The 15,567-nt window shown below is 39.4% G+C and overlaps 1 protein-coding gene across 2 annotated transcripts in view; it reads right to left on the bottom strand.

Annotated features, from left to right (window-relative positions):
* KCNQ1 (potassium voltage-gated channel subfamily Q member 1) overlaps positions 1 to 15,567 on the bottom strand; it is a 369,743-nt gene that overhangs the window by 117,040 nt on the left and 237,136 nt on the right. For both annotated transcript variants that reach the window (XM_049821099.1, XM_049821100.1), the window contains one exon: positions 1,563 to 1,638. In XM_049821099.1, the coding sequence (XP_049677056.1) occupies positions 1,563 to 1,638 (76 nt within the window). The remainder of the gene's footprint in view (positions 1 to 1,562; positions 1,639 to 15,567) is intronic.

Below are 15,567 nucleotides of genomic sequence, written 5' to 3'. Positions count from 1 at the left end.
CAGGTTTTAGAATGAGAATCAATTAAAGTTTAATGGAACTGGCCACTTTTAGGCAGTTTTTCACAGAACAGCAGTGGACACATCACCTGAATGGGCCCTGTCCCTTGCCAAGTTACAAGTGCTGGCAGCAAGCGTTAAGAAGCTTCTCAATAAAATGACTATAAAAATTATTTCCAAGTAGTCCAGACATTGTGCCTTTCTTAATTTTAGTCTAATAAAAATACCAGGGGAAATGTGCTAGCAGAAACTTTCTGAGAGTGCTCTCCCGACGAAAACCCCGGACATGGGAGATTTCAGCCTCAATGGTGACAGTCTGAATACATTATACATAACTGAAACAAATTTCTGAAAAGCTCAGGCAGCCTTAGCCATAAATTAGCTCATGAATTTTAGTAAAAATAAAAAGATTCAAAATAGAAAATTGCTAAAGAATTCAGGCAGTACTTCTAAATTTCACTGAGGAAGTCAGAATTGTGGTTTTGACGTAGCAGCAAGCATCGCCTTACAGAAACAATGAATCTCTTGGACCATTTGTCACCATCATCATCATTGTTTGATCCTACACTTTGTGCCCTTCAAATTTGAAGGGAAATGGGCACCCTCCCTTTTTGGGGGAGGGCTAGATTAAGAGTGGGAAAGGTTTTTAGTCTATTCTAAGCAGTGCTGGTGAGGTCATATATGAAAATGATGTGGGCAGTTAAGGTGCTCTCTTTCCTTGCATTTTCAGTTGTGAAGCCTGTTCTCTGGAGATTGTCCTTTATGAATTAATTTTAAGTAAAGTAATATATTTCTTACACATATATATATTCACCTGGTTTAAATCAAGCTGAAGGCTGTTGACACGTGTTTTTACTGGATTAATGAAATTGATTTAGAAACCACATTCTTAGAAAGTTTGCAGTCAGAATTTTTTATTCAGACCAGGCAACAAGGTTAATTAGCTACTGTTAAATGCTTGCAGTATCACAATATCACAGCAAGTGAAGTGGCACACAGGAAACGTATGTCAGTGAGGGCTAGAGGAGTAAAGAGAACTGATCTCTCACAAACTGGGAAGGAGGTCTCCTACCTGTGCAGAGGGGAGAAGGGAAAAGGAAGGCAGAACCTTCCAATACGCTAACGAATTCCCACCCCAGTTTCTTATCAGGACTTCATTATCATTGAGTAAGAGACAGAAACAAGGCTGAGGTAGTATTTTAATCTCTAATCCTCCCGACTCAGCATGACAGCAACATACAGCTCAGAATTAATGGAGACATATGAGAATGTTTGCACTGCGAGAAAGAGACAGCGATAACAGAGGGTGAAGGGTCAAGTCCATTAGCAGAAAATAACATTTTAATTCAGACTGCATTTCAGGAGTTTAGCCCATTTCCAGTGCATCCACAGTTGACTAACCTGCTGCTAAACAACCACCCTATTGAAGGAGGAAGAGAATAGTGGGTGTAGCTCACCATTACTGAAATGCATTGTGTAAGTCTCTCTTAAGCTTCTAAAAGAAACAGTGAATCAGGAGAATAAAAGGTTTTATTTAGAAAAGGAGCCTTCTATTCACAACTCACCTGAAACTTTTTCTTTGCCACAAAATACTGCATCCTACGAATCACCTTAATTGCAGCACGGTGGTGTTCTCGCAGCCTGTGGGAAAAATGAGGAAGGTGAGTGGGGTGAAAGAGCATCTCCATCCAGACAATAAATATAACAGTCTGCAGTAAATGCTTCACTAACACGTGAATGTGTAATGCAAGTAGTTGTGATTCAGCCTGGGAGCACAACACAGTATTATGTTGACCTTCTCCACCTTTCAAGAAGGCTATAAAAATCCAGGATTTTATCTGACCTATGCTAGATTTGCATACATTTCACAGTAAAAAGAGGTGTCCACATAACCTCCTCCTATATCTAAGCAAATGTCCACCCGTCTCTCCCAGCTTCATATCCCCCCCCCCCAAAAAGCTATCAAGTTTCTGCATATTCGGCCTCACGCAGCTTGTATACACAGTCGCTCTAGAAATCCAGCTTTTGGTTTTTTGTGGGTTCACCGCCATCCCTGCAAGTCCCGTACAATATGTTTCTTCACTCACATGAATTTATTTTTAAAAAATTACTTTAAAATAACAATTTAAAGATTTTTGAGTTGTTGAGTGCTAAACAACTCAAACGATCCTGTGGTAAATGGATGCAACACCTACATACCCATGTATCCCAAAACCGATCTGTAAGTGTCTATAAAGACAAAATAATCTGAAAGGTCTTCAAACAAATATATCCCCCTCTTCATGCACATGCATATACACTGAAAACAGAATTAAGAAAGAATAATTTGCTCTTTGTACTTTAGAATAACAGATTTTCATAGTATCTGACATTATTTTGTAAACAGTTCATTAAAAGCAACAGATATTCTAAATTTTTCAAAGCTTGCAAAAATTATGTATTTTTCTTCTTAACATTAAAATATCAAATCAAACATTTAAGCTGTGCCAATGATTTAGTCTACTTGCTCATTCTATTACTCTTAGCAAGATGCGCTTGATTGAGATTATTGCACAACCTTTATTGCCTTTTTAAATGCATGAACATATAGCCTTCCTAACTCTCATCCCAAACAGACTTCTAGTGATGGCTTCCAGGAATCAGCAGTAAAAGCAGAGTTAGATATTCCAAATGTTTTATCTTTATAGAATTATCATTAGTAATACTGATAGACCACCATATTGAGATGTCACTAGGCAGTACTTTCTGTCTGTACTGAACCTGACAGCATTCATACTCACCATGGGATGGAAAAGTCATATTTAAGTTCTGTACAGGTTTGGGTCTTTGGTATGATACAGCATGGTATCACCCAAGCCTCTTCAGTTAAACATAACCTGGAATTTTAGTGAGTATTCACGAATTTCTTCAGGACAAATTTCCCCCAGCAAACAGAAGCTCTGCATGTGCAAACGGTGGATGTCTGTCCTCTGAACAGCACGGCAAGTGTAGCTGAGGCGTTCCCTTTCTGAAAACTCACACTTTTTAGTGGGAAAATAGCTTTCTGCAAAGCCAAAAACCGAACCAAAAAAAGCTCTCTTTTTCTATTTGTAGATACTGCCTCTCAGGTGGTTTCAAGAAATTTCTGTTACAGAAATTGTTCAGATTTAGCAATGACAGAAAAGATTACTTTCTCTGGATACAGTGTAAAACACAGTCACTTTTCAAACTAGTAACATACAGCTTTTCACCACAGGTCTACAGATTACTAAGACTGTAAGTGCATTTATATAACGCAACTGTGCCTCAATAATTATACACCGATCCGTGACTCTGCAGTTGGATCTGTACTGGGAGGCCCTTCCCTATTAACAGGTAACTGAGGTGTCTCAGAGAGACTCTCTCCAGGTCCCTGCTCCCGCAGATCTGACTGCAAGATCATGGTTCCCGTTATAAAAATGGAAATGCGCTCTGCCTAACTGGGATGGCTGCCTGTTTGGTTTGAGTCCCAGTGAGCGGAGTTAGCCTAATGCTAGTTCATGGTATCCCGGTTCTGTGAGCCCTTGCTGCATCACTCTGCTGCTAGGGACATGGACGACTTCCCCCAAAACCAAAGAAAATAACAGGCTTGGGGTTTTTAAGTTCTGCTTCACAGAGATGGGAGACAAAAAGATAAACGCTGCTTAATTTGCTGTTACATATCAAAGGTGTGAAAGCGTAACTGTCATGCAGCTATACATCCTATACATAAATGCACACAAAAACTTCTTATGACAAATAGAAATAAATTTCAGTTGCAATAAAACTGCTTGGTTTAGGCCTCGTTTCCTCTGGGCTGTTCTTCACAGTCCATTATTTCTGAGTAAAATATTTTTCTTTGGGACAGACGGTCACTAGTGAAGCACACCAAATCCCTCACTCTCTATCTAGATAATGAGCCTCATCTATAAGCAAGACAGATGGATAATGAAAACTATATTTGCCATTCAGTGAAATAACAAAAGTATACTACCAAAATTATTTTCCAATGCAGCTATTTTACATCAATCCTTGTTCAGTGCTAACACGAACTTCCATGCCAGGAGGGAAAGTTAATATTCTCATTTTATTCCTTGCCATTTCCAGCTCCAGTAGGAAACCTTACAGTAAGCTTGTTTCCGCTTAAGCTGTAAAATCTAATTCTGCACAACAGGCTGTCCTGATTCCCCAAGATTAAATGCTTCTGCGATGAGGGAAGGGAATAAAGGATTTAATTAGTAGCCAAGGTTATGATTCACGGTTGTTTGATCTCTTTTGCAAACTGGTAACAAACGCTTCAGTAAATTGAGAGCTTAACCATTAACTGGCGATATTTGTTTGTTCAGCCACTTGTGACGTCTCTGAATTCTGGTTACAGAATGGCTGCCTGCAACCTCTGCGGACATACAGCATGCTTAGCTGCCAGCTAGCCACTCAATACATTACCGTCCGCAGAGCAAGAGTTTCACGAATCCTTTTTTCTTTAGGAGCGTGGCGGGAGATGACATCATCTGAGAGTGCTTACAGAGAGCTGCGACACGCCTTCCCTGCGCACGCATCCCCACGGCGAGCGGGAGATGCCCTCGGGAGAAGCCCTGCCGTGCGGGGCGAGTGTCTGCTGGCAGAGCCGCCCTCCCGCAGCCCCCGTGGAAGGGGGCTTTAGGGACTCCTGGGACACTCTGGACAGCCCACCCGCTTCAGCATAGCCACGGGAGCTAAGCTCTCCTGCAATTCAAATCCCTCATTTTTTACACATTTAGTTTTGCCTAGCTTTAGGAGAAAGCTTATTTGATAAGTGCGTTAGCAACAGGGGCAGCAGACAAGGTTGTTGCCCTTTAGTTAACGAAGCTATTTTCCTCTCCTGGGCGTTCGTCAGGCTTTGAGCCTCACCCTCACCATACCCATTAATCTCACGATAACCAACATCCAAAGGGACTGGCCAATCACCGTTTGAGTGACTCCAATAACCATCAGCATATTGCCTTCAAAAATAAACTGAAGTAGTTTGTATGCCTGTAAAATCAAGCTTCCTATACCAGACAACATCTCAGCCTGCACCTTTCTGAAGAAAAATTGCCACTAGCTTTCAGCTACCAGTAATTTTCTTTCTCAACATAAACAGGGCATTGAGATCACCTTGAACATGGCACATACTACGTGACATTTCCCGTGGACTTAAACTTATAGAATTAGGTCCCAAAACTGCCAGTGAAGCCGTAACATTGTCAGAACCCATAGGAATGATCCGGAAGAATGAAGGAGGATATAACAACTCATCGACAACAGAAAACCAACCTGGTGGTAACAGGGTCAACAGATTCATACAAACCTACATTATTTGTAGGTACAAACCAGGTTTGCATTATTTGTGCACTGAAAAAGTAACCTGTTGCAGATGCAGGCACTCCTCATAGCATAAGAAATGAGGATTAAAAAATCCCCGGCAACAAAATACAATGGATTGAACACCCACACTACAAAAGAAAGCCTGATAGAATAAAATGACTAGAAGTCATTGGTTCTTCCTCCCTCCTTTTGTTGTTAGGATACTTAACCTAGAACAAGTCATTTGGAGGAAGCCTGATCTCTTCGTTAGCCCACCAGAAATCTGCACTGGAATTTCACGTGATTTGGAAAACAAGCGTGCTGAAGAACTTCAGGTAATTTTACAGCCGTTCTTATTTGGTTAGAAAGTTGTTATACATTTATAAATGCCCCAAACTATTGTAATGCAGCTGTTTGTACATTTGACTTCAATATTACTCATTTTTCACAACAGAGCCAGCCAAAACCTCAATAGGTTTCCCAAGGTGTGGCTCGTTCCCCAGTCCCACACTCCCTGACAGCCACAGTGAATGTCACCAGCTTCAGCCAGCACCCGCCTGCCTCCTTCCTGCAAGGAGACCTGCAGGGCCACCCCAGAAGAATGCTTTCTGGGATGAAGGCTAAGGTTTTTGGTTACAAAAACCAGGTGGCTTTACAAAAAAGGAAGTAAGCAGTTGCATGGTTTGGTTGTTTTATGTTTCAAGAAAAATAAAAACTTTTTTCTTTTTCAATGAAATTTTACAAAATTAATCCCTATTCTGAAATACATGGTTCTTTCACTAAAGGACAAGAAAGGAAAAAACAATTACCAGTTAGAAATTATTTATTGTCCTTACAAAGCTGCTGAATTTTGTATCAAGTCCTTAGTAATGCCATTAGAAGTTTGTTCCCCTTTTCATCTCAGGAAGGTGTTCTACATATTGGTTTAGTGTTAACAGAAATATTAAAGCAACAGGACAGAGGAAAGGTGGTGCTAATTTCCTATTTATAACACTTGCCTTTTTGTTCATTTGTAGAACATTTTATTATCAGGACCATAATGTCTGGCACAGACCTCCCAACCTACACGGACGCTGATATTATCAGAGTTAAAAGGTCAACACTGTCTATTCAGAAATAGTTTAACAAGAATGAAAACTCAGTAGGAGAGCACCACAGATTTATAATATCTTTTACAAAATACCCATTTCTCAGTAAACCTAACACTGATTTGAATTCAAGCACAGTTTTCAAACATATTTAAATTCTCTGCTGTCATCTTAAATTTCTGACTTAGGACAGAGCTAAAGTATTAAGAAAGAGTGCTGAAGTCGGTTGGCCTGAAGTTTTTGGCACTAATCATTATTTAGACTTGAGCTTTATCTTTAACACATCAGATTTTAATAATACGTTGTGCATGTGAACCGAAATATTTTTCACATTCAGGCACTGAAAAGCGTCCCTTGTCACAGAATCTGATGGACAAGACGCAGAGTAGCTGCATTAAGCCATTTCATTAGTGCATTTAACTTTAATGAAATCTTTCATCATTAGTCCTCCAGGCGCTTTTGATATAGAAGTTGCTGTGGCTCAAGGTTATTCTTGTCTTTTCACACGTTCTGTCATTCCCTGACCATTACAGTTGATAGGAGTTTCTCCATACTGGGCAACATTTTAGATGTGATAAGTTAAAAGGGATTAGGTTGCATTGCTGTGTATTCTGTAATAGGAAATGCTTGATCACTGTACCCAGGAACAAAATCAGAATCGCTGATTATTTCAAATAATGTGGGCTACTCAGCTTTTCCTTTCATTTGTTGCGAGAGCTTGGCAACTGTTGTTTGCCACCATTATGTTACGTTTATCAGGGGCTCTCAAAATATACCCTGGCCTATAAATGATTCACAAAAACCATCTTAAGGACCAAGCAGTAAAAGCTGCCCAGAAGTGTTAGAAAAGTATGACGACACTTGAAGAGCAAACCAGTTACAAAACTGATGTTTTATTAAATGGGCTTCAGCCAACCTTAGTGTTTACATAAACGCTCCCATAACATTTTCAATGTATGAATGTGTTTATTTTTAATGACAAACATTCTTTACTAGACCTTGCCTTCTGGACTTCCCATCCATTTGTGAAAGTAAAGTTGGAAACTAACGACAAGACAAATGAAATGAATTCAGATACCCCCCACAGTCCTCACCTCCAGGGTCTTCACAGGTTTGAATGCAATAGGAATACAGAAATAATAAGATATATAGAACAAGGAGAATCACAAATAGCAGGTAAGCTAGATTTTTAAAACTTCTTTGGTCTTAGCAAAGGCATTCTAGTAATTATTGGCGAACAAGAAATCTGGTTACAAAAGATCTAAGTCTACTGAACTCTTATTCATGCTTGCAAATGGGTCGTGAACACGTAAGATTTCATCAAATGCAGTTGTTCATCTAAGCACTGAGTAATACAATGTCAGCAGCAAATGATTTCTAGGAAGAAGTTTGATCAATAATTTCTATAGAATAGTATGTTTTGAGTGTTTAATTTTGCAAATATGAGCTGCTTTGACTTAAATGCACGTGTCATAATGTAATTTCTGTTCCCTACCTAGGGCACTGCAGGGGCTGACTTTCCATAGGAGCATTAGTGACTATAAATTTAAAAATTACTCTGCAAGAATACTCTGTAAGAGTAATGTCAAATTCACTCTTTTGGTGAACCCTTCAGCCAGTAAACATCTTGGTTATTATTTACTGACTGCGAACATAGCCCCAGGGGAATTAGCTTAAGGTGAATTAACATTTGTAAACTCCTCCCCCCACTATGTATTCTCCCAGCTATCTGTGGTTGGTCTTTTTTTTTATTTAAAACATGTAATTTTAAATCCACAGCCATCTTTTAACAGATCTATATTTTATTTTACAGCAGCTTTCATGTCTCCCTTCTCAAAAGTCACGGGCTTAACTCAGAAATCCTTTCATGTAGTTATAGCAATCCTCTTTTCTCTACAGATAGTCAGGTTTAGCTTGGTTTGTGGGTTTTTAAGAGATATGCAAAAAAGAACAAGTTTAAAAACTAACATTGCCTTTGGAGGATTTTGATGTTTTAATATCTTCAGTTAATCATAAAAACAGCATACCGTTATAAGAAATGTTTTAAAAAGGAAAAAAATCGTGTAGGTTTTTCATGGTCATGCCATTGGAGCATGGTATATAAACAGGGGAAGCTGTCGGAAAGATGCAGCTTGCCCGAGGGGTGGGCAGCTCTGCAACCACAACTCAGAGTGCGATGCGATCTCCCCAGCTCTCAGTCGCATCTCGGCAGAGTTGTAGCACCGACATACCTACCGCTGGAGGATGGCACACGCGCTGGCTTCAGCATGGAGCTCTTCTCCTGCTTTGGGAGCCTTTGCGCAGTGATAGCCGCTGGTGGGAAACCTGATCAGCTACACTTGGCAGGTCAGAAAGAATCCCGAGCTCTGCACCGGTGGCCTGGGAGAGGTCTCCGAGGGGTGGCGGGGAAGCCAGAGGTGGGGGTTCATACGGAAAGAGGAAAGCAAGCTCAAGTGACTTGACTTGTTTCAGGCACTAATTGCAATTTGAGACTCCGAGCGACTCTGGAAAATACAGCTTATCAGTCTAGCCCTTTAAAATATGCTCATATCAAGGCAATCTGAAATGAATATTTAAATGCAGGCCTGAGAAGGGAAAGAACCACTGCTCTCCTGACCTTTAGTTAGCACAGGTAAAAAATAACAACTGCCATGTGGACCAGCAAGAGATGGCACGAAGTACAGAAGTTTTTGGAAGCTGTTTTTCTGATAGGGAACACAAGTCTCACAAGGGGTTTGGCTTCATAACTCACCCAAAATACAAACTTTCTAATATCTATACTGCTGCACAACTATATTGCTGTAACTCCAGCTGGATCATTTTACAACTGAATTTTCAAGAAGGGCTTTCTGCAAAGCATTTATGTGATACTGGGAGACTGGACACAGGATAAGGAAGATAAACACACCATTAAACCCAAAGTTTTCAAACATGCTGACCCTCTACTCCATTCCCAGTTGTCCCTCTATTCCTCAGCATACCCTGACACATAAAACAAAAACTGATTTCCAGCTAAACAGAAGAGGATCCAGAATACCTAAACAGCATAGGATTTTGGAGTGCAACGCTCAAATTTGTTCAACTTCTGTTGGGGGAAATGGTCCAACACATAGCATGTCTAGAACCAAGACAAATTGCTGTAGCTAGAATAAAGACCATGCATACGTTTTCAGAACTAATGGTATGCTGGGACAAACAGATATAGCATCAGAGATTTCCTTTGTGGTCTGCCCACAATGATGCTAGCTAAGAACATAACCCTTACTATAAAAGTTTGTGTTGAAATCAGGCAAGAGCATGAGATTTCTTGTACATCCCAAATTGCCTTTGCTGTATGTTTTCACAATTCTGTTTTTACTTATGTCTGTTACCAGGGTATGAAGAGTTGCACAAAGGACTTGGGGGGGGGGGGGCGGCGGAATGCAGGGAGGAAGTAAAAATTATTTTTGGAAGGAACTGAAATACCCTGTAGAGAAAGCAGGAAAAATACAAAAACCTGTTCCTATTTTGTTAGAATTGGCTATTGTTCCCCAACTTTGATGATATCATTATCAAATACCAATTGATATTGATACCCATATCAAAACACAGTGAACCTTTATTCAGCTCTTTACTCTCTGCAACTTGAGTCAGACGGCAGTTGCTTTTTTACACAGTTTCAAGGTCAAGCAATTTGAAAGTATCGAGACACAAATGAGATCACAGATAAATAAATAATAATGTACGACACTGTCTTACAGACATAGTCTGACACATTAAACTCCTTTTCTAAAGAGGTTGAAGACAGAACACAACAGAGTTGTAGTTCAGTGCACACAGAAAGCCATGGTTATTATTTTGCACCACCTGTTTAAGAGCGATCTTTTCAGCTTAAAAAAAGTATTTTTTGCAGAGCTTGACATCCACAGCTCTGAATTATAAAAGGAAATGCAGGGCTACAATCAGGGATACTAGGAAGAAAAAACCCATATTGCCTATGGTTACTTGCCTCTCTATTGTTGGCCTATTAAAATTACAATAACCTTTGAATATTAAACCAGCTGATGTTACACTACTTCATTATGCTCAAGAGGTTGTTAACACTACACTGTAGCTCTTTGTTGTGTTAATTGCAGGGAGTTATAAGACCACTGCAAACTCAAGGCTGAGTTTGGCTTTTCTATTTGACTTAAATTGCATTGCCCAGAATATACATCAGATACCACCTGTACACAAAAATATCTAATGCTGAGTATGAGATGTAAAAACATCAAAATTATTATCAACTCATTAAGAATTCTCAATTATTTATTTCCACTCTACATAATACTTTAACATGCTAATTTAATATATGCTCTAACCAACATCTTAATTAACACTCATCACGTAATACTACTAACATCATTCCATTTAACCTTTTGTTTTGAGACAAAAGAAATAAGCTATTATTAGGTCACCTACTGATGCAGTTCACAGGGGATCCATGGAAGGTCAAACCAATATTGCATTGTTACTTATTCAACCCCACACAATGACTTCAGCCAGAACGTACTTCAGGTTTTTTCCCAGCATCTCAGTAATAAGTGTATTTTTAAATAATAGTGAATAGAGACAAGAAAGTTGTTTTTCCTTTGTAAAACCAATCATAGGCAAGAGGTTAGATTCACTCATACACCCTCACAAGTTCAGGCTATTCTACCAAGGCACAGGAGGTAAATTGAGAGAGTATCTCAGCTGTTCCACACAAATGAAAGTGATTACACAGTTGTGACTAACAAAATAAAGCAGCTTTTCTGTTGCAGAGACAGGAAGTACAGTGGGAAAAAATATCTGAAAGGAAGAGGCCATTGACCTGAATAGCAATATTTACATTACAAAAATCCTTGATAATACTATTTCAGAAATCCTAACATCTTCCATCTTGTTTTCAGCTACAGAGATGATTTGCAAATTCTCCTGCCATTTAATAATGAAAAAGAGAAGGTGGAAGTCACTGCTGCGAAGCCCTTTCTAAGCCCTGTATTCTGAAATCATACCGTGTCCAAAAAAAACCCCATCATTGCCACAGAAATCAACTGAAAAACACGAGGCTAAATTCTGCACTGTTTACACCATGGGACATGGGAAGGGACTGGAAGCTGATGGACTGTTCGGTCACTGCAGCTTCTGGCCTGCCATCTCTGTAGGGGCTCTGGATGTAATTTATGCAGAATGATATAAGTGTCTGCTCACAGCTGCACGTTTCGGTGGGTGTATCCTCCAAAAATAAAGTGATAGAAGACTATAAACATAAGGGTGTTGCTATAGTTTGTGTAAACTGCAATGAAAAGCATGGCAAACCTTGAACAGACAGCATTAGGACAAGGGGACTTCACTTCCCACGTCAATGCCATCACTTCAGAAAAAAAAGCAGTTACAAATGTAGTTCAAAACTGCAACTTTTGCAACTGGAAGCATTCTCAAGGATTTGTTATTTTACAATGGTGGAGAAACACATGGGATTTCAACTTGTGGAGAACAGCCTTTTCCTATAAATCACAGAGTGTAATCTGAAACCTAGAAACAGCACAGGGGCTCACATTTATGGATTTAAAACAGATGAAGAGCAAGCATGCTCTTAACCCTTTCCCTATAATTTCTTCCCAGTACAAAATGAAAATGAATATGCAAGCACTGAACAGAAATTAACTTGGTAAAAATCAAGACTAAAACAATTCTGTAAACACTGAAAACTTCAGCTCTTCGACCAACTTCCCTAAGGACACAAGCACAGAATTGTCCCAAAGCAAAGCACTGTAAAACTGTTAGAGCATAATCCACTATTCGGACTGTTCTTTCATCAACTTTTATTTAAGCCGTTTATCTTGTTGAGATTAGGATCTCTCTTATAGAGCAAGACCTGGCAAACACAGGCCTCTGGGTTTTGAATATCAGGCTATATTTCACTGGGAAAGAAGTAACTAGCAGCCTGTCGTCTCACCATAAGGTTATAAACTCTTTAATCAGGCAATAGGAGAACTAACACTAACACATTAGTGATAATTTCTCTTCAGAAATACGTAAGAGCATTAAGATGATATAAAGAGCATTTATTTGTTGTCTTTTGAGATCCCCAACAATTTCTCTACCATTTCTGTTACAGCTCACTGGACAAAAAAACCACCCAAACCCAGTATAGCCTGTTCAAACTTGAATCCTAAGACACAGCCTTTTTTTTTTTTTTCTTTTTTAAATAAAAAAACACAATGTAAAAGAATGAATGGGAATATCAGCATTGCCAAGAGGCATTAGTCTATACCTTGTCAGGGTCAGAGTTCCAGTACTTCCAGAAATTCACTCACATACGTGACACAACGGTTATGATTAAAACCAGAAACGAGCTCGGTGTGAAATAAAAGTATGATGGTGGGTCACGTTAAATCTCTACACCGATGTAATATTTTAGAGCAAACCCTAAACCAACCAGCCTGGGACAGTTGAAAGGAGAAGGGGAAAGATAATTTTAAGCTTACTGCAAGATCACTGATCTGCACACACACTATTTGCCCACGGTAATCCAACCTTTGCCCCTTTATTGGCTGCCGTTCAGTGCAGTGGTACTTTTGTCCATGTCTCCTGATGAAAAGCTAGGGTGTTTCTGTACCTCACTGAAAAGGTGGCAGTTCACAGGAAAAGTGTCTCTAACGTGGCAATGATGGGCACCTGATTCTTTTTCAAGTGAAGAAGTAGCTACCCGAGAACATTAGAAAAACGCAGCATGAAAACGAATTCAGTTTTAGCTACTGGGCATGTTGTGGGAGCATCCAAAAAATGCAGTCATGGCTAAAATTTTGCGCTACAATAATCAGAGAGACAACCTAAAAAAATCTGAGCCCTTTTGAAATAACTTGCTAAAACTGTTCTATGTAATTGTACTTGCAAAGAAAGATTTGGGGAGAACAGAGAGTGTAAAGGGAGTTTGTGTTATTACCACAATTCTCTCTTATGACTAAAATTTGATATGTCACGTAGTGTTAGCAAATCTCAATAAACATAATAGTCACCATGACTTTTTTTTTTTTTTTAAATCATTTCAAACCAAAGACTGATTTTTTCACAAACTCGCACATTATGGAAAATTTAAGATTAGACCCTCAACTGCTTCACCTTCATCCTATTATCACTATAGCTTTTTAAAGCTGCAGTCCAATTTCAAGTACAACCTCCCTTGCTTCAATTTAGTCCTGCAGATGCTCAGATCCAGATCTCACCTTTGTCTCTTGTGAACCAAAGATGATATTTGCATACAAACACCTACGAATGTCCCCACTGGGATTTAAAAAAATGTCTATCAGCCCATCCAACGAGGTTGGGATACACAGTTTGAAAAATCTCATGAGGTACCTCAATAACTGTGACAATCTGACCTATTCCATATGTAACCAGATGGTTACCAACCAAATGGTATGAAGGAAGAGGCATTTCACAGCTTGAAAGCCACTAAAAATATGGACTGTATCACATTTACTGAATTATGTGTTCAAAATGGCTAGCTAGATAAACCCTTCTTTAAAGCACATCCTGTGCAAATGTTCCTGCCTAAACGTACCAAGTTGCTTTGAAGCCTCCCATCTCACCGAAGCAGGTATAGGACTGTGTGCATGAGCAGACTTATTGAAGTCAATGGGAGAACACATGCCTGAACTTGCACGCTTGCGTAGCATAGCGAGGGATCCGCAGAAACTTGAAAAACTTGTACATACAAGAAAACATTCAGGACAGGAAATGTAGATTATATATTAAGAAGAATTCTCGATACACACTTATTAACTAGGTTGCTATCTTTTTATGTGGAAAATCTGAGCTGAAACATCCAACTTCTTCTGTTCAATCTAATAGTTAAAAGAATATGCCATGTTATTACTATTGCAAAAGCACAGGGGAAATTTTATGAGCTGATATGCTGGAGACAGAAACTGGCTGGGACTGACTACTCTGGTATGTGAACTCCATTTCTTTCTGTGGCTTCAAAGCACAGGCAGAGCTCACAACGTATTTTTCTGGCCTAGAATTATTCTTTTGTAAGTTAGATACGGAAAACAGCCTGTGTTTTAATTACTTTCTCCCTCTCAACTGAGAAACTGATAACAAGCCTGTTGTACCTTTCAACTTAAGTTCTGTTACACAGGAAAAATATTTTGCTTAATATTCCTATCTCATTGTGTAAATACAGGATGACGTTTACAGATTGATTTACAGTTGAGCACTTTGTTAAAAGTATCAGCCTACTTTGTAACTTTACATTTTTGCAACACACATTTGTGCAAGGCAACATTTCCTCCATACAGGTTGAGCATGAGCTCAACTACACTCAGCATAGCGGATAGGAGTCTCTTGATCCTGGCCAGTTTTAGGTGGGCTCTATTTATTCCAGAAATATTTTTTTCAAGGGTATCTATACAGTCAAGTAATCCAGTATTCAAAGAACTAATATGTTCTCTTGGTATGTATCAGCACAGAGAAAGTTAAATGGAAATAAAAACTACACTACCAATATCGAGAAGAGTTACTACAGTCCAGAAGGGACAGTCATTTGAGGGAAGACGCTGGTAGTGGAATTAAGGGGGGCTCAGCATTGCTGCCATTTGTGTTACAGGATTAACATCATCCATCGTACCACAAACCACATGGCAAACGTTAGTTAGGAAAGCAGGGAGATATCTTGCTTGGCATTAAAACTACTGCAATAATTTCCTTTTTTTGGGTGTGAGATCTCACACACAAAGCCACAACCCCGCCAAGTGTCTTACCTACAAAAGAGGTAGAATCAGCAGCAGTTAGCCAAACCCTCAGCTGGTTCAAATCAGACCTCCACTGCTTTAATTAGATAAGCAATCCTGAAAGTCATATTTAAAAGAGCACTGCATCAGGCTCTTCACACCACTGTAAGCCAACTCTCTTCTCTAGCTGCCTTCCTTCACATTAGCTCTTCATCCCTCTCTTCTTCTCCTCTCACTTTCCTACACTTTCCCATTATCTTTTTCTCCCCTTTACATTTTCTGCATCTGTCCCGTGGTTCCTCCTCTCTGTTTTATAAGTCATAAGTAAACTTACCCTCACTTTCGCAGCCCTTCACAGCCTACTGCAACTCTAGCTATCCAATCTCATGGACATCTTTACTCTGCATGCTATTGCTCAATAA

The sequence above is a fragment of the Accipiter gentilis genome, chromosome 17, assembly GCF_929443795.1.
Source record: "Accipiter gentilis chromosome 17, bAccGen1.1, whole genome shotgun sequence".
Lineage (NCBI taxonomy): Eukaryota > Metazoa > Chordata > Aves > Accipitriformes > Accipitridae > Astur > Astur gentilis.
This window is presented reverse-complemented; position numbering and strand designations above follow the sequence as displayed.